Source organism: Sinocyclocheilus anshuiensis, unplaced genomic scaffold (genome assembly GCF_001515605.1).
Source record: "Sinocyclocheilus anshuiensis isolate Anshui unplaced genomic scaffold, SAMN03320099.WGS_v1.1 scaffold437, whole genome shotgun sequence".
Classification (NCBI taxonomy): domain Eukaryota; kingdom Metazoa; phylum Chordata; class Actinopteri; order Cypriniformes; family Cyprinidae; genus Sinocyclocheilus; species Sinocyclocheilus anshuiensis.
The window spans coordinates 496,097-516,289 of NW_015539902.1; the positions used below are offsets into that span (position 1 = coordinate 496,097).

Here is a 20,193-nt window from a genome sequence, read left to right on the forward strand (position 1 = left end):
GAGTATGACATAATTAGTTTAGCAACATGCTAACAGCAAATTCCATTGAAATCAATTGTCAGTTTAACAGTCGAACCCCATTACTACCACACTAATATACACTACCATTTAAAAAGTCTGTTTTTTAAATTATATATATATATATATATATATATATATATACACCTTGCTATGTGTACTGCGTTAGGCTAACCGAGACTTGTCATTTGCACTTATATATTGTTGCTCTTTTGTTAGTTTTGACTGCCTTTATTGTACTTTAAATTATATATATATATATATATATATATATATATATATATAAGGATAAAGACACATAAAGGTGATGATGGAGCACTTGTATGGAACGATATTCCGGACTATTTTCAAAAGGAATTGCAAATTGTATTTTCAAATGCGTTTTCCATATCTTAAATGTAATTTATTTTTGTGATAGCGAAGCTAAATTTTCATCATCACTCCAGTCTTCATTACTCCAGTCTTCAGTGTCACATGATCTTTCGGAAATAATTATAATATGCTAATCTGGTGCTCAAGAGACATTTCTTATTATCAATGTTGAAGACAGTTGTGTTTTGTGGAAACGTTTACATTTCATACATTTTTTCTGGATTATTTGATGAATAGACAGTTCAAAAGAACAGCATTTATTTGAAATAGAAAAATTTATAAATGTCTTTATTGTGACATTTTATCAATGTAATGCATTAGAATTAAATCAATAAATAAATCTTACTGACTTCAAACTTTTGAATGGTAGTGTATGCAAATAACATTAGACAGAAATCAATATGCAACTGTCTAACCCATTAAACACTTTAAAATAGCAAACCACGCTGAACAGCTTAATCAGATGAATCCATCAGAGTTTGAGATTGTTTTCATACTAGTGTCTCCGTAAGTCTATAAAAATCTTTCCATTGTGGGAACCCAAGTGAATTTTCATCTGTCCATTTGATTTAACATATTTGTGTCTATCATTTGAGTTAGCATGGGTGAACTGAATGTGCAGGAAGAAAAAGGAAATACAAAGACAAACTGGTGAGCGGTGGGGAGGGCGAGGGGCATTACATTTTTACCACAGGGCCGAGGGGAGAAGTCAGGCAGAAATTGCTTACGACAGTGAGAGATGTAGTAAAGCTTTTCTCTTTCTCTCTCTCCATGACAGCGATCTAATAGTGCTGACAGCTCAGGGGCACCAATGACACATCTGAGGATTTGACTCATCTGTGATGTACACATACATCCACACACCATGACCTCGAATTGCTGTCTGCTTACTTGTGATGTGTCTGTTTCATCTTAATCTCATTTGTATGTAGCATAATGCATGTTAGCGTGAATTAAACAGCAGCTGACGTAAACAACAGATATTAGTAGAAAAGCCAGAAAAAGTCTCGTCTGAAACTGAACCCATGTACTGAAGAGTAGCTTTATATCCTCAGGCAGTACAGGAGTGTGTTGTTGAGAGTGTTATTTTGGTCACTTATGAATCTCTCTTGGGAGGAGGAGAAGAGGAAACACAAGGTGTAGAAACAGTTTTCTCTGTGACCTCTTCCTCTTTTAGTGGATAACCTCATTGGTTAGACCTCTGCTGTGCTGGCTAGTCATTGGTGGAAAGCTGGAAGAGCTCAGAGAGGTAAGCAACTGGGCATCGACTGATTAATCATAGATGGCAGCTCTGGGTTCAGCGCTAAACACACACTTAAAAATGCATGAGTGGAAAAGGAAATAGGGAGATAAATATTTTGATAATATGCATTTGCATCCTCTACTTATTTAAAGGGATAGCTCAACTATGAATGAAACGTCTGGCATCGTTTACTCACCCCCATGTCATTCCAAACCTGTATGACTTTCTTTCTTCTGTGGAACACAAAAGATGATATTTTGAAGAATGTGCTGGTCGCTCTTTTCTGTGCAATTACTATGAATGGGAACTGAGTCTTTCAAGTTCAAAAAGAACTTAAAAGCACCATGACTTGTGTTATATTTCAAGTCTTTTGAAGTCACACAACAGACTGAAATACAGTGGGTACGGAAAGTATTCAGACCCCCTTAAATTTTTCACTCTTTGTTATATTGCAGCCATTTGCTAAAGAAAAAAGATTAACTTAAATGATTTTAGCAAATGGCTGCAATATAACAAAGAGTGAAAAATTTAAGGGGGTCTGAATACTTTCCGTACCCACTGTATGTCGCCTGATAATTTTTCCCTGAAGTGGGCACTTCAATCAGTTCTTTGAGTCAGTTTAACTTGAGAACCAGATTTGTGAAAGATTCTTTTGAGTCAGATCTTTGAATGAATTGGATGATTCAATATTAGTTCATTCAATTAAACATTTTGTGAATTGTGAACTGAATCAACTGATTCATTGAAAAGATTTGTCATGTATCAGGCACCACTACTTTCATGAACACCTATAAAGGTGACCAGAGCAACTGTTGCTATTGTTAACTAAAACCAAATGTATTAAAATGTTTTAAAACAAAGTTGATTTAAAACAAAATATAAATATTTGACGCTAAACTTAAAACTAAAACCTAAACCTTACTGAAAAAAGTTGAAGTACTAAAATGACTGAACTACAACTGCAATAAAAATCAGTTACAATGAAAAAGAAATGTAGTAAAAAAAAAAAGAAAAAAAAAATGAACAAAACTGACAAAAGCACATTAACAAAATTACTAAACTATAATTAAAATAAAAACTGGGAAAAAAAAAAAATAAAAGCTAATATAAAATATGAATAAATACTAAATAGCATATAAATAATATATATAAAAAAACACTGGCCTGTTCCTCAGACAAAGCTATCATATAGCTTCAGAAGTCTTGAAATATTGTGCAAAAGTCATATGATATGCTTTTGCTTTTGTCATTTTAGAGCTTGACAGTCCCATCCTCATTGACTTTTCATTATACTAAAAATACTGGCCCAGGATATTCTTCAAAAAATCTCCCTTTACAATCAAAAACTGAGGTTTGGAACAATGTGCAGGAGAAGAAATAATGACAGAATTTTGGGGTGAACTATTCCAAGCTATTAGTTTTTCTCTGTCCAACAGATACACACTCATTCTTTTTCCTCACTACCCTGGCACAGTCGAGAGCAGGCAGTTTCTGGCGATTCTCCCGGTATAATGGCACCTTTTCACAGCGCTCTCCCTTACTTTCTCCCTTCCCTCACACACTCGCATGCTACCATCTGTGCAAACCCCAGTCTCCGTGCCCACTTGTGCTCTCCCATCATGCCGGGGTAATCGTGGACTAAAGGGGGCCAACAGAGGCACCAGACCAGAGAGGACAGGGCCAACACCAGAGCCAAAGATGCCCATCTGAACAAAGCATTTAACAAGCCAAATAAACACAACTCAACACAAAAGCTTAAATTCTCACTGATAAATGAGGCTGCTACTTAAATTCACACAAATTTTTGGTGTGAGCTGTCCGTAAAGTCACTGCACTGAATATCAAGGGCATGTTTAATGTGATGCATACATTGCAGAGAGTACAAGGTTGCTGAGAGTAGCACATAAAGATCGCTAGCCTCCCCACCTTTCTATATACCAGAATGAGCATTTAATTAAGGCACGAGTGACTGTTAATCATTCCCAGGCACAATCAATTAACACATCAGGTCTGTTCACGGCAGTGCAGCGACCTCAGGTGAAACCTGCAATCGCACACACCCCTGAGGCCTTGAGGAATGGATTTCATTAGGCTAGCATGCGCTAATACTAACGACGGCACACACTCCCATTACAATCATAATTACCGGTTTTATCGCTGTGCACAACTCTTGCATGAGCGGCTGGGTCACCCCGAAACCGTCCACGGAGCAAGTATTAAAATCGATCTGCTAATTAAGAGCAGCTAAGCTGTAAACTCGATTGCGCGTTTTATGCCCCCGCCATTGATCGGACAGAGGTAATGACATTTTACAGAAATGTAATGTGTCTAAACGTTACATCAGCGTGTCTGAAAATGCATGGCAAGTGAAAACTATTCATATGGAATATTCCATGATAGCATATGGTGTCTGTCAACGAAAAGAGCCGCCTGTGACGGGACATGCACTGAAGAGGGCTCGATTTGAAAAAAAAAAAACATACGTTAACATCCCCTGGGGATTAGCATTTTTGAAAATAAAAGCCATAGATGCCATAGATGCTGAAAAACAGACCCTTGTGAGCACACTTAAACACTATCTTGACTGAAGTACCTGCAGGGCTGTGATTTGTAAAGTGCCGTTTTCCATTAGGCTAATTCGCTCGTCGTTGCCCAGGATTCTCTGGCCGTCGCGCTCCCATTGGATGCTCGGAAGAGGGTTGCCCATCACGTGGCACTGCAATTGGGCCGTGGTCCCCGGAGCGAGTGTCTGGTTGGCTGGTCCTTGGCGGATGATGGGAGGGATCCGGTCGGATGGGGCTAAGGGTGAAGAGAATGAGAGAGGTGTGGGCTACAAGAACCATATTTACATGTAACACCACCATATCATCCACCTCGTTCAAATTATACACAAGAGATTGTTGAAAAACACACACTGTGAATTATGCTAATTGAGATTTTGAGAGTAACATGATGGTAAAATACAATATCATCATGCAATATGACATATAATGACAAATACAATTACTAAAAAAGTATCAAATGTCCAGTTCTAAATTCATATGTGCACTGAAACATTCAGCAAAAGGTAAAAGTAATTCAGTAAGTACTGAATTTAACTGGCCATTTGTTTTGTACTCTTACAGCCTGCCAAACAAAAACGATCAGTAATTCATCTGATTTTAATTAGATCAATGACACAGGCCTCTGGATATCATTTGATTGAGTTGTGGTACAACTATAAACTCTTTTTGAAATGAATGTATAATGTTATTGCAGAGTGGAACTAAGCCAAATGCATTTTAACACCTTTAGCAGGCTGTGTTGTGTTATAATAAAATTATTCTGCGCTTTTAAGCTTGCTGTACAACATTTATGGGTCAATAACTGGTAAAGATGGATGCACTCTAAAGCTGCATGCTATTAAATACACAACATTTCCCCAAGAAGATTATGTAGTTTTTATGAAATCATCAGTGGTAGAGGTGTTCAGACTTATGCTGTGCTCAATTCAAAGATGAAGATGTGGGATTACACATTGCTACTTGAGATCTCAGACCTACGAACATTTATGTAAGATTATTTCCACTCTCTTAGCATATTTATGTGACCATGTACATATACCTCTTACAGCACTGAGTGGAAAAAAAAGGCATTCTACTGCACTTTTCTACACAGGTGAATTTCCACACAGGTGAATTTTTTCCAAGTTGAAAGGTATGCAGCAATATAGCATGTAAAATGCATGATGATACATTTCAACACGGCACTCTAGAATAATTACAGTACCTGTGTTCTTCTACAATTTATTCTTCCATTTCCTCTCGTTCAGCTGCATCTCTTTCTATAGACCAATGTGATGGCTTAACACGGCCGTGTTTCCATGAATAATTTATTATTTGTTTGACTAGAGCTGTAAAACCTACTGTCTATTGACCTAAGCGAGGAGAAAAGTCCATAGATAAATAATTGACAATTCGGTTACTTTAGAATTCTCATTTGAAAAAACAAGGACCTGGGAAAGGCAGCCTGCATCTCTGACATTTTTCCTCCACAGCGGTAAGAAAAAGAAAAGACCATAAGGTCAGAAAGAAGACGAGGGCTGTATCGCTCAAACAAAACCGAGTTGTGTTTCTACATGATGTGAAATTCATAGGCACGAGAACCATCCTTGGGTGCAGTGACCCTGCACTGCACATACATATGTCCTTCCATAGATAATTTCATCATGTATCAGGTAAGTACATTACAGCAAACATCAGCCAGATGATGCCAACATGCCAGGGACGTCGTCTTTAGAGGCCACAGCAGGCACAGGGGTTTCTGGGAAATGCAATTATATTTTATAACCCTGATTTTTTAGCAAACCTACAGCAGACTGTGCAGATATTGGACTCTTGGTGAAGATTTTTCATGTGATGTGCCTAGACTCAGTTTGGTACACGCGCACACACGTGGAGTACACATAAACAGTTTATCCTGTTACCGGGGAGCATGACGGAGGCGGCATATGTTCCTGGGGTTATTTGCATAGCTCGATTGTGCCCTGTCCTTTCTGATTACGTCTCCAGAGCTTCCTGCTGTTCTCTCATTTGCAGAAGCAGAAATTTTAATTTGGGGCGGCTTTGAAGACTTTTTTATTTATTTTGGTTTAGAGCAAAACGGCTACGGCGGGGCGAAGCGGCAATTTGTTCAAACACAAACAAAAATATTACTCAAATCTTTGTGATAAGGCCTCACACAAGCAATTCAATTAAATGTACAGTTCTGGACCTATAATGTAGTTAGACTGATATTAAATTATGAATATAAGCCAACCGCCGGTGTTTGATGGAGCTGGTGGGGGTGTATGAAAGGGCAACTGTATGTGTGTGTGTGTGTGTGTGTGTGTGTGTCCAAAGGTAGTTTGAAGTGTTTACTCACTACTTTCCACCTCCAGCAGGGCTTTGGTCAAGATGCTGCCTGCCACACTGATGGCCTGGCAGATGTAGTACCCAGAATCCTCGCTGTGCACATCTGTAATGGTCAGCTCTCCACTTAATGACACAGAAAAACGGCCTGACTGTGAAGGTGGCTGACTGGGAAACAGCAGGACCTGTTCAAACCACAGAAACACTGTTAAACGCTATTAAAAGACTAAGCATGATAAATCACATTTTCAGTTGATGCTTTTTGGCTATCTAGCTCAGATAACTCAGGAATAGCTTAACTCACAAAAGACCATTATAAAACTTATTAATTGCTGTCTTTTTTCCAAAAACATAATCACAGTTCCACCTAAATCTAAAGTGATTTGAATAGCAGCTGAATCACCAGCACACATCAGCAGTGTTGGGCAAAGTTACTTTTAAAAGTAATGCATTATAATATTGTGTTACTCCCTAAAAAAGTAACTAATTACGTTAGTTACTTTTTATGGAAAGTAATGCGTTATGTTACTTTTGAGTTACTTTATAAATCTGGGCAGGGCTTGATTGTTTGTTTTTAATATAAAAAAGTTCTTCTTTTGTAAAAAATGTAACAAACAAATGTAAAAAGCCCTTTCACACCAAAAGTGAATTGAATACGCCTCAGGCTGAAGGAAATGTAAATTCACGTCTGTACAGTAGAGGGCACAGCTCAAACAAATTGAATATGAAGAATATGATGCAGGAGAAGAAAGTTCAACACTATTCAGCAATAACAAAAATGAAACACAAATGTGTCATTTTTGCTTAGTATGGTTGAATTGGATCATCGAAGATCAGTTGCAAAGACATTGGTTAATAAAATGGGATTAAATACATACATTATATTTGTCTTATTTAACATTTAATTATTGCAGGTTTGTATAATATTCTGAGTTTGCATTCGACTGTTTTTATTCATTTTGAGGAATACTGAATCTGTTTTTGTGCAGTGAGGTGAGTAAATACATGTTCATATTTAGTCTAGAACTACAGTATCATCATGTTCACACACAACGCCTCTGCACTAACTTTCTCTCAACATGGCAACACGAGAGCTGTCAGTCAAGACATGGGAAACAAATTAACTGACATTACGTATTTGAAATAATAACTTAGATATTTCCTTCTAAATTAAAAAGTAATGCTTTACTTTAGTAGTGACTTAAAAAAGTAATCTGATTACGCAACTCACGTTGCATAACTTGCGTCACCCCCAACACTGCACATCAGTAAAACTCTATATTAATGCATCAACTATAAACAGGCTAGATTTTGACTATTATAATTAATACAGTACAGTTAATTGATATTAGTGTATATTAATAATACAAGTTATTAAAATGTGTTAAATTTATCATCATATAAAATATTGTGATTATATGCATTCACTTATCAAATAAACATTATATTGCTGTTATCTTATAAAAACAATAACACATTATAGACTATGTGCAAACATGTTTTTACCATATTCAACACCCTTAATCACAGTAAAATCATTTTAACATGCAGCCTCTTGTGGCATGTTGCATTACTGTTCGTGACTGATACAAATTACAAATATATTAAAAAAGGATATGGGATAATCGGTCCGCTGATATAATTTATGACTCATCACAATCACTTAGATTTAAGAGCTTGGATGAAATGGCTGATTTGCATTTACATTAATAGAACATCACTGTGCATTCAATGTGATACTCAGGTATAAATTTAGTTGACCGCTGAGATTCACGGCCGAACAATAGCTGCGTTATCTCAGCTGGTGTTTTAGAGAGGGGGGTTAGGAAAAATGCCAGATACACAAAAGACAAGGCCAAAGGATTTTAAGGAGTCTTCCTCCTTTAGCATGAGGCTGCAACACTGACAGCTGCCCTATTGTTCCTACTTGGCCGTGTGTGTGTCACTGTTTCATTTTTGGGGATAATCCAGTGACCCGCTCACCCCAGCCCTCTGGCTCAGACCGGACTCACCCTCATCCTCAGTTCTGTTCTATATCTACTGACCTCAAAGATCGGCCACACATACACACACAGACAAACCAAGAATAGATGAGAGATTAACCGGAGAAGAGTTCATGGCCCGACGTACAGCGGATATTTGATCACCTCTGGCCTATGACACACTCTGCTCGACAAAAAAAGAAGGATGAAGGGATCTAAGAAAGGATGGAGGGAGAGATATGGGAACTGGCTTCCTTCCTCCAAGTGCTTTAGAACAACCAGAGGCTTATATCTTCATTTCTTCTGCTGTTCTTTATTAATAGAGACATGAGCGTGTTATCTAGCTGGGCCCAGGGACATGTTCTATCCTCCTCTGACCCAATGAGGAGACATGAATGTGAACAAGCTCCTGCAGAAATCCCAGAGTTCCTTCTACCCCGGTGAATGGCCTGTCACCAGTATCCAAACTGGCTGCAAGGCATCCTCTCTCTATTTTATTCTCTTTGTCTCTTTGACTCTGAAACTCCTTGGACTGATAAAAAAAAAACCTTTGTAATTCTTCTTGCTTCTTATAATCATGAAAACCAAACGTAAAATGCTCAGCTCATATTTAATTAAAACAATCATTATTTTTTAAATACTATTTTTACACTGATTAAAGCCATTAGTTATTATTAATAATAATAATAATATATTCATTTATTTATTTATATATAAAACACATTATTTGTTTATGATTTACAGATTTCATAAACACACACAACACTGATTTGATTTCAGAGTGCCAGTTATGCATGATCAGCTGTCAAATACATTACATGTACTGTCCCATGTAATCATATGTTTGCTGTCATGTCAGCAAATACATGATTACAAGTGACAACACATATGATTCTAAAACTGACAGCCACACAATTTGTTTTCAAAGCAAAAGTGCTTCTAGAGAAACTCATCCTCCATCCTGAGATCAGCTAGATAATGAAAAATAAATCCATTGGATTCCCAGCCTATATGGGCACTAGACTTGCCTTCCCACTCACAATCTTAGAAGTGTCACTCATAGATCCACAGTGTGCTAACATCTTGCATGATATACATATCGAGTGACCTCAAAAAGAATTTGGTCACTCTGGTCACACTTTAAAAATGTACTAGCATTATATATTTTAAAAAATGAAGCATGAAAATGTATTTTGCATAACCAACTGGTGTCAAGATGATTATTTTTCTTTAGAAATTCAGTTTAATCTTTTAGTCTTCAAATCCTTTCAAAACTGTGCTTTGTTTTTTACTAATATACTCAGTCACTGCCCTAGAGTTTCGACCCTTTCTTTAAGCAAGCACAATGAAAATATCTGCCACATACCTTGATGTGTTTTGACACTGACACTGTAAGGGTTCCCTGGCGTGCATCTGTGTGCTGTTTTCTCTTACCTGACTGCCTTCTTTCTGCCAGAACACAGCAGGAGGGGGATTTCCCTTCGTTCCACAAAGAAAGGTGACAGTACGGCCTTGGGCAGAGATCTGATCCCGCGGACGCACCACGATCTGAGGAGGAACTGAAGAGAAGAAAAGAAACGTATGAAGCTGCAGATGCACACACAACAAACCAAGGCCCCTATAGAGTCTATATGAGCTTCTGGAATGTTCTGCAATTTATATACAGTTACACAGTGGCAGTTTTGTTTAGTCTAAACTTGAGTCTCCCAAGGAGATGAACTGTGTGTGTGTGTTAGTACTGTTGGTGGCATGCAGTAAAGCTGTCATAGCTGATATTGTACATGGTGCCACATTCTGGTACCAGTTCTGCACAAGAAGATAAGGTTAGTGTAGAGTGTCATTACTATGCAAACTGCACTCTGAGCTATGAATTCTATTTAAACGGAGTCAAAGGTCATACAGTAACCCTAGCTGTATATATGTAACAAAACCAACACTGACACTTTTACCCATAAACAGTTAGGATTTGCTCTGAAAATCACGACCAAAACTAATCCACATCATATTTCAGGACTGTTTTGACACAAAGCAGGGCTTTTGAAAACTCAAGTAGGGTTATAGCCAAATACACATAATTACTGAAGGCAGAGGTTTCAGTGCTGGTCTTTCTGAGCAAAGAGAGATGGATATAAAGAGCTTAATTATTATGGAAACCTTTTCTTCTCTGCGCCTGCAGAGATACTTTAAAGCACATGATGCAGTGCTGAAGAGCCCTTATCTTGTTGGGGATATGTGGGCGTATCGAGAGCAAATATACATTTATATATTAGTAATCTGGCCTCTTTCGCCTAATGTACATTTTCTGTCCACTAATGAGTGTCTGGATATAAACAAGGACCTCTCAAACTCCCAAGAGCATCATTGGGCGGCCACTGGGTTCATCTCATCTATCTCTCGGCGGATCCATTCTTACATCTCGTTCACTTTCTCTCTCTCAATCTCTTTGATGAGACCTTTTTGGCTTTCTTTCTGCCGCGGCTACTTGGTTCTTGCCCTTACTGTGAGTTTGATCAATGGTTGTTCGTGATGGATGCTAATCTGCTGGTCTTATCTGCCCTGCAGCCATCTTTCTACCCAGCAACATTACGAGGCCTTGAACAGTTTCAACCCAGACCCAACACATTTTTCCAAATCACTTAAATTCTGTAAAAATTTATAAAAATTGATGCAATTTTTTTAAATGTTGGTTGAGACTTGTGTTTAGTTTCATTCTGAATATGTTTTCATACACAATAAATGTACCCAAATGAGGTCAGATGAACTTAAAAGAGTTAAGACTTACTCGATTAGCTCTACTCAAAAATATGTGGATAGATGGATGGATGGATGGATGGACGGACGGACGGACGGACGGACGGACGGATGGATGAATGGATGGATGGATGGATGGACGACGGATGGGTGGGTGGGTGGTTGGATGGATGGATGTACAGTAAATTCCACTTCCCATCATTTCAATTCTAACTCAACTTCATGTCAGGTGTGGCCAATTCAATTCAAATTCTTACTCATGAATTGAAAGGGAGCCAATTCTTCCATTTTGAATTGTACCCAAGCCTGATAGGTCTTTTACAGGAACAAATTCCCATATTAGTGGAGGATGCTGCGTGATAGACGGGTTTTGGAATTTTAGCGTCGAGGGTGGAATATAAACTAAATTGATGATCGGCCTTCAGTTGTCGGAGCTCGGCTGGGCTGATGGGTATTGATTATTTCCGTGCTATTGCCCTTTATCAGGCGCCTGTGAATGTGCAACGCTGTCACCTTTAACCTTCACCGGCTAATTGATTTCTCATCCTCCTTCCCACTCCTGTGCAATTTTTTTTTGTAGCGTTTCACACACGATTAGAGTCACGCGTCAGCTCTGACAACACGCATTTATACTGAGGAAGGTCTTTCTCCTTTAGCTCACCCTAAATTTCCCACAAATTCATCAAGCTGAAGGGCTGATAGCGTTTGCACCCTCCCTACTAATGCGCCTAACAAACTGTACTCTATTTGTCTCACGATCTACCACAATTACTCTTTTATTTCACCCCACCATTGGCTTAGTCTCTCCTTTTTCTGTTTCCTTTTGTCTCTTTCATTACAAAAGTCAAAAACAATCCAAAAGATGCAATCTGCATCAATGCAGCTGCCTCAGATCAATTTTTCCGATTAGCTCTCTGCCTGCCTGCTGGCTTTTTCTCGTAGACTCTGTCGTTGAGCGTAGGCTGCATCACAGCTTGGAGGCGACAAGCATGTTGAAACAGAACAAGGCCCAATAGGGAGCCTGGCCACAGGGGTCATTGAGATCACTGTCCAGAGGTCAAGCAAGAGCCATAACGCTGACCCTGGAGGTCAAATCTGAAACACATCCCCTGTCGCTATAATTTGGGACACTAGTCTAGAGAGACCTCAGAGCAAACTGGAGAGGTAATGATACCAATTTCCTATTCCCCCTGCATTATTGACTGTATTTCTCACCTGGGCTGATGCAAGGACTGAAATATTGACTTAATGCTATGTAATACCACAAATCTTATGAGCCTTCTATCTGAATATACAAAAATGACTATATATGACTGTGAATATATATGGGGAAAAGGAGATGTTACTGAAACGCACACTGTCTCAAGAGATTTCACTCTAAAAATATGTAGCAACAAGAAGCGAATGCGACTAACAGAATGTGCCTTGGGCTGTGAAAAATAATTACCAGTTAAAACAACATTACAGAAACAGCATGGAGTTTTGAGAGAATGGAGGTGTCAGATGCATGCTAATGTGGTATGACAGGGAGAAGATTTAGGGAAAGGATTTAAAAAATACATAATACCTCTACCAGCACCAAACAGACCAAGCTGTTCGAAGACAAATCAAATGGATGACAGTGCCAGCTCTTTGAAATATGGGCCAAATAAATCAAATAAATCCATATAAATAAATTAATATAATAAAAATAATAACTTAAGTATATATATATATATATATGTGTATGTGTGTGTGTGTGTGTGTGTGTATGATTTACACTATAGTATGTATATAATATCAATAAAATAAATGATGATGATGATTACTAATAACACTAATGCTACTACTACTAAAATAACAGAAGTAACATATTTTCAGTTAAATAAAAAATTACAAAAATAAATGTACAAAATTGTATTGATATTTTAAAGTTCTGCATAAAATACACAGAAAATAATACTTTAATTAAGGGCACAATAAATTAATAAAAAAATGTAATAACAAATAAATAAATAAAAATAAATAAATAAATGTTAACTGAATAATAGTAATAAAATTGGTTGTTGTTAATATTTTTCCAGATAAGAATTCATAGACAACTGTAACTTGATAATACAAACAATAACATAAAATATTTACTACTACTACAACAACAATAATAATAATAATAACAACAACAATAACAATAATTGTATATTTTCTATTGTATTTTATTATTAAATTATTATCAAAGATAAACATGCATTTATCTTGTAAAGTTATCTATGGAGGGGGAAAAAAAACATAACTACCAAGTTATAGATAGAATGCCATCTGTTAAGATATCTATAAGTCTTTCTGGACATCTCTTCCTCGAAGTATCACAGATGGTGTATTTAACGGAATAACAGTAGACAGAGTTGTGAAGGTGCCAGGCTGGCTGTCTGGCTAGTGACAGGTCAAAAGTGTCACCCACTCACATAGGTTAAACAAAAGTGCTGAAGCTGCAACTTATTCATGGAACTTCGTTTCCTCCCATGACGGACCACAACACACGCAAGGATCCAACACCTTCATGCTCCCTCTGGGAGAGTTAGTGGTTAGTGAATACACAGCCACAAACTCGTATGCAGATTCTCCGCCAACAAAACGTGTCTTCAAACATTGCATCTATCCCCACAGGGCCTCGCCATGACAGGTAGTTGTCAGCGTTGAACAGTGATGCGGACAGAAAGTGTGGAAGGGCTATGCTTCAGTGCTCAGCGCCGCAATTAAAACTCCCTACATGCAATTAATACAGTCTTCAGAGTGTAACCGATTAAACGCTTTACAGCATTGCAGGTTATCTACACCAATACAGGGCATATGTTTACAATGCCTAGCTGAGCAGCCGTCTCTGTCCAGCAGTACCTGCCAAATTCATAAGCTGTATATTTACTGCACAATCAAAATGAGAGCGTCATCTGCATAAATGCGGCTTCTCAGAGAGCTTGTGCTGTTTTAAATACTCCCCCATGAGGATACAGTAACATGCATGGGCTAAGATCAGTCCTGTCAGAGTTTGCAATAGGACCTACTTTTTTTAGGACAGCTTAAAATGAGCACAGTTGGAGAAGCGCCTCAGTGCATCGGAATTAATCTGGTGTAAATCGCTGCTACATGGGTTTATTTCATATTTATTGTCTCAGCTCTTAGACATGCAAATGAAGAGGGCAGTTGAGGAAACATGCCGTGGATTATTTCACGACGCCGTTCGAATGATGAAACGAATCCGTCATCTTTGGTGGAAAGAAGACAGAATCTCTTCCTGTTTCTCCCTCACACAAAGTCTGACTAATCTAACCCGGTGTGTATTAAACGTCTGGCTTTTCCACTGAATACAGAATGTTCTGACACACTTATCTGGCTTAGAAGTCTAAAACTTTAATTTTATAACTATGTTGCAAAACCCAAAATCTAGCTTTGCACTGTCTACATAGGCACCTACTTTTAAGAATGTGTGAGTCTAACATTAGCATGTTACTAACAACTTGAGTCTCTAATAAGCACACAGAAATTACACAGACACAAATATTAAGTATTGTATTTTCAATTAGATAACCTGTTTTGTATTGATATTTTTCAGTACTGAATAAAATACACTTGAAAAGGCTAATTGCAATGTGTAGCCGTGTACACTACTGTTCAAAAGTTTAGTTTTTTTTTTTTTTGAAGCAAGGACATAAAACATTGTTGCAATCTATTTATATCTATATCTATATCTATATAGATATATATAGATATATATTTGAAATAACTGCTGTTCTTTTTATTATATTCATTCTATTAATCAAAATGAATACGTTTATGATGGTTTTCACAAAATTATTAAACAGCGTTTTTCAATATGTTCAGCACTTATTAAAATAAGATACATTTCATGAGCAGCAAATCAGCATCTTAGAATGATTTCGGAAGGATCATGTGACACTGAAGATTGGAGTAATGATGCTGAAAATTCAGCATTTTAAAATAAAAGAATAAACTGCATTTTTAAATATTTTGAAATAGAAAACACCAACTGAAATTGTAATAATAGTTCACAGAATTGCTGTATTTACTCACAAAAAAAATGCAGTCTTGGTGAGCATAAAAGACATGAGAGATGAACAAAACAAGATTTCTTAAAAAGCTGCTTCCTTCCCATGTGAAAGAACAAAATCACAATTAGATCGCTTTAATATCTCCATTGTTTTCCCTATAGAGCAATGAAATTAAATGTAGATCATATTGAGATATTTGCATAAACTTCCAGCATTTTGGATTTTTAAAAGATTATAACATTTTAACATCTTCGTAAAACTGGAAATAACTGAGATTTGCCTTGAGCTGTTTATAACAAACCTGTGAGCAATAAAATCTTCCTTTAGGTAATATTTGCAACAGCTCTGACACTGGCTTCTGTGCCTAAAAATACGCCTATGTGGGCAGCTCACTAGGTTTTGGATGATATTCTTTGTCAAGCTAAAAAAAACAAATACTTAAAAAACAGTTTGAGTAGCTCTGAAAGTACATTTCCCGAACTTTCAATTAAATGTAACTTATCCAAGACGCAAATAACAAAAGAAAAAATAAAAGCACCAAAGACCCAAGTCGGGTTGTATGAAAACTACCACCCTGCAGGGAATGGTTTCTTTTTACCCCTTAAAAAGGAGCAGTACGCTCTTGCTTGCCTCTGAAAACATGTTCTTTCTTTCATTCTGCCTGTCTGTCGGTCAGTTTGTCTAACACTGAAGTGCTCCGTCAGCATCAGATATAGTTGTTTCCACTTGTGAAAAAGCAGTGTTTTTCCTAGACAGAAATAACATATCTGGAAATGACTTCTCGGTCGCATGTACTCCTTATTGTGCTTTAAGTTAAATACAGTTCTCACAAGAAAAACAAAGCAAGTGGTATAAAATTTGAATTCTAAAAAAGCCAAAAGTGCGAGTATTTATTTTATGCTATTTATGAACACTTTCAAGGGTAAAACGTTTGTAGGCTTGGTGACTCCGCAAAGCTTCAAAGCCAAACCCAAGCGGTTTCTGCTGACAATACGGAGTTGTTCTAGCTAACTGAGTGGGCCACACTGCACAAAACCATTGTGGGAAAAAAATCTGTTCCAGATCCCTCTAATCTTCTAGAACTCACATCCACTGAGGCATTATGGGCACTGCAGCGGTACTGGTCAAGCTTTGGAGCAGAGGAGCTCTCTTTCAGTGTCTCTGTAATTTGATCACGTTTTTCTCATAGTCTGGAGTGAAAGGACAGAGGTCACTCCTGCACAGCGCTAGATAATGACCTTTTGTAACTATCCTCAGTAAAGAACATCCAGAGCAGTCAAAACCCAGTCACATTTCAAAAGCCTCTGAAGTTTCAAATACCTGCGTTTTCTGTCGTTTTTAACAGTGAAAACCAGCTCTGCATATCCAAATTAATGAGCTGGACTAGCATAGAGACTCATTACTTCTGTGTGCAGAAGGGATAGTTCAACCAAAAATAAGAATTCTGTCATCATTCCAAACTTGTATGTCTTTCTTTGTTTGCAAAAAACACAGAAGAAGATATTTTCACAAATTTCTCTGTGCTTTTTTTGTCCATACAATGAAAGTCAGTGGAGTTTAGTGCTGTGTTCGTATCGTCACAGAGATTTGACGATACGAGTATCGATACAGCTGGCCCTGTATCGATATTGTGGCACAGATGCAGCAGTGGACCACGCTTAATGCAATGTAAAGATGATTTTTAAAATATATTAGTATGAGTACATTACAATATAAATTGATTAGAATGAGTACATTATTATTTATGGGCTTAAAAACAAGATGCAAACAATCAGAATATTGTACCTGGTGGGGAGTGCCCAATGTAAACATGAAACATATGCCATTACCTATATTGTACTGTGGAATTCCATAACTGTGGTACAGTTATGGAGGCCCTTCATAATGCAGAGGTCAGCTGCCTGCTCTGCCAATAGTTAGAAATGGCACTATAGTATGCAGTGTTTAATAAACAGCTGTTTTACTAAATTCTGCTTTGTTGAAATTCAGTGCAGTCATGTACCGTGATACGTATCATATCGTGGCCTCTGTACCGTTATACGTATCGTATCGTGACTTTGCTGGTGATACACAGCCCTAGTGGGGTTCATTGATTTTCATTGAATGGACAAAATCAGTTTCTTCAAAATACCTTCTTTTGTGTTTTGCAGAAGAAAGATACAACATGCCATGAGGGTGAATAAATGACAATTTTCATATTTGTGAACTGTCCCTTTAAGTGGGCAAAAAATGACAGGCAAATAGACAAGAGGTGAATGGCCAGCGCAGGATCTTAACCTTGTCACAACCAATCACAGCCTCCAAAACATGTGAAGCACAACCACACGCATGCAGAGAAATGAAATGGAATGGTACTTACTAGATGGGCCCACTATAATGGAGGTGAAGATGGAGAGACAAAAAAATTTATAAAAATTAGATGAGTGAACTAGAAAGTTGGATTTTGTATTTAGAACATGAATGAAAAAAAATTGTCTGAGTGATTAATGAAACAAGTGGGATGAAACAACAATGGGCGGCAGTGACAGGAAAAGGAGATGAGGAGGAAGTGATGAGAGAAACTCTAAATTATGTTTTGTTCATGTCATGTTTGAATTACCATAATTACAAGATGACTCTGAGCTGTTGACATCATTGGACTTGCAAAAATATGTTTCTATGACAACACCCCATAACACCAAAAAAGATGCATATGCATTTTTTTTTTCATAGTATATCTAATACTTACTATAAATATTTAAATATATTAATATAATACTTACTAAAATACTTTTGCTATTATATACACACACACACACATATATATATATATATATATATATATATATATATATATATCAAACACTACGTTAGCTTTTTTATTTTACATTATATAAGAATTTTATTACTATTCTTTTTTTAATCTTGAAAATCAAAGCAACACTAAGCAGCTGGTTTTGATAAAAAAAATACAGATATGTGCAAGCACTTTCAAGTGATGAAACAGCCATTTTAGTTGCTTCTACATGATATTAGAATAAACTAATTGTAGAAGTCAGTGCTTTCAAAACAAGATAACAACTAGCAATTTCAGGTTTCGAAAAAACATCAACAGTTTCAAGTTGGAAAACTCATAACTATGCTAATTCCAACATGACATGAACAGGAATAAACTCATGTTATAGATTCCTTAGGCCTGACAGAGAAGCCTACAATGTTTCTACAAAGCTGTACTAATAATATTTCAGTTTCACTCACACGTTGAATCATCGTCCAGCTGTCAGGTGAAATCATTCACAGCAAGTGTGCTGCTATAAACATCTATTAAGTGTGTCGAATATTCTTAATGCGTGCATGTTCTCAAGCCCACAGTCATGTTTTATGAAGCAAGATGTGCCTCTAACCAGATGAATTATGTTAATTGCATCTGGCAGCTTTAAATAAATGGCTGTTGCCATAGCACTTCACTCCTGTAATCAGCAAAATGCAAGGCAAGCACGTGTGTGTGTGTGTGTGTGTGTGTGTGGGCTACGGCTAATACAATTCAGACTCGGTTGAGTGTGTGTGAGAAAGATGCTAAAGTCAGAGAGAAGAATATAACAGAATTATTGTCAAATCCGTCAGATGTGCTGCTGTGTGGACATGTATGCGTATGTGTGTGTGTTTGAGAGAGTTACTGAGCTAAGCAGTCTCTGTGCGTCTGCAGAGTTGTTGTAACTCACCGTGGACCTGAAGTGTTCCGGATGCTTCGGCTTTGCCCACGCTGTTCTCAGATAAACAGGTGTACGAGCCTTCATCTTCAGCCTTCACCTGAGTAAGACGCAGGCTGTTGTCGGCACGGATCTCAAACCTGCCAGGAAACACGCACACGCAATGAAGTTACTCTCTAGTTTGCCTATAAACAGAGTCCCACTGTTCTCTGCCAGCTGTATCAGCAAAGTTTCGCTACATTGGATTTTAACACTGTAACGCTTCAGTGTGATTAACATCTGCTGCTAACAGTGTTCAATGAGTTTTTAACTTTGACAGACATATATTTTTAAATTGCAGTATATTATGTACCGAAATAATTTCAAATATATATTAAAAAATATTTTAAAAATATATCTGCAAAATATATTAAGTACTGTTTTGATACATATAAACAATATTTCTAATTAAAATGTAATTATTTTATAATTTAAAATAATATTTATTAATATAGTACATTCAAATTTCTTTTTAATTCTAAAATTCTTCGATTATTTTTTTCAGTTTAAAGCATTAAAAATATTTAATGCAATTAATGCAGGGGCTGAGCTAGGGTTGGCCACCCCACTCACAACATGCTGTTTCTGTCACTTTTTTGACAAGAAGTGCATTTATTCAGTCGCAGAATGTCTTTACGATCACTTCAAATGATAGACGTTTCAGAAGTGCACTCCACTTCACCACTTCACTTTGCCAGGCGCGAGTCAAGCAAGCGTGGAAACAGTACTGCGCTCGGAGCTCGTGCTCTTCAGTTGCATGCACAAAGGCGCCGGCGCGCGCTGTAGCCTGCCTGTATCATTTCATATCAAAGCAGGAAATAAACTATGAGCATGCAATGTCGTGGTCAGTTAAGTCATAAAGTTACCAAAAAGGCGATTAAAGCTGCCATAAAACTGTGCACGCATGTAATATGTTATATTTGTTATATATGTTATATTTTAAGAACATGTCTCTGAAATGGTTTTCCTGGAGCAGCCCAGCACTGTCTCCCTCATTCACCCTTGATTCAACTCGTCAGTTCATTAGTAGAGACTTTAAGACTTGAAGAGTCAGAAAAAGTAGAGAGTTGAGAGAAAATATGATGCATGTCAGATCTGCGTCACGTTCAGCAGTGGCAGCTCTTAAAGAAATAGCAGCCAAAACAACCTAATAACCCGCTGCTGTGA

General features: G+C 37.3%; 1 protein-coding gene across 1 annotated transcript in view; it reads right to left on the bottom strand.

Moving 5' to 3' along the window:
* robo3 (roundabout, axon guidance receptor, homolog 3 (Drosophila)) overlaps positions 1–20,193 on the bottom strand; it is a 77,775-nt gene that overhangs the window by 18,977 nt on the left and 38,605 nt on the right. Inside the window, exons 6-10 of the mRNA XM_016483097.1 lie at positions 19,000–19,127; positions 17,658–17,669; positions 9,939–10,063; positions 6,536–6,707; positions 4,227–4,432 (exon numbers count right to left, since the gene is read on the bottom strand). Of these exons, the coding sequence (XP_016338583.1) occupies positions 4,227–4,432; positions 6,536–6,707; positions 9,939–10,063; positions 17,658–17,669; positions 19,000–19,127 (643 nt within the window). The remainder of the gene's footprint in view (positions 1–4,226; positions 4,433–6,535; positions 6,708–9,938; positions 10,064–17,657; positions 17,670–18,999; positions 19,128–20,193) is intronic.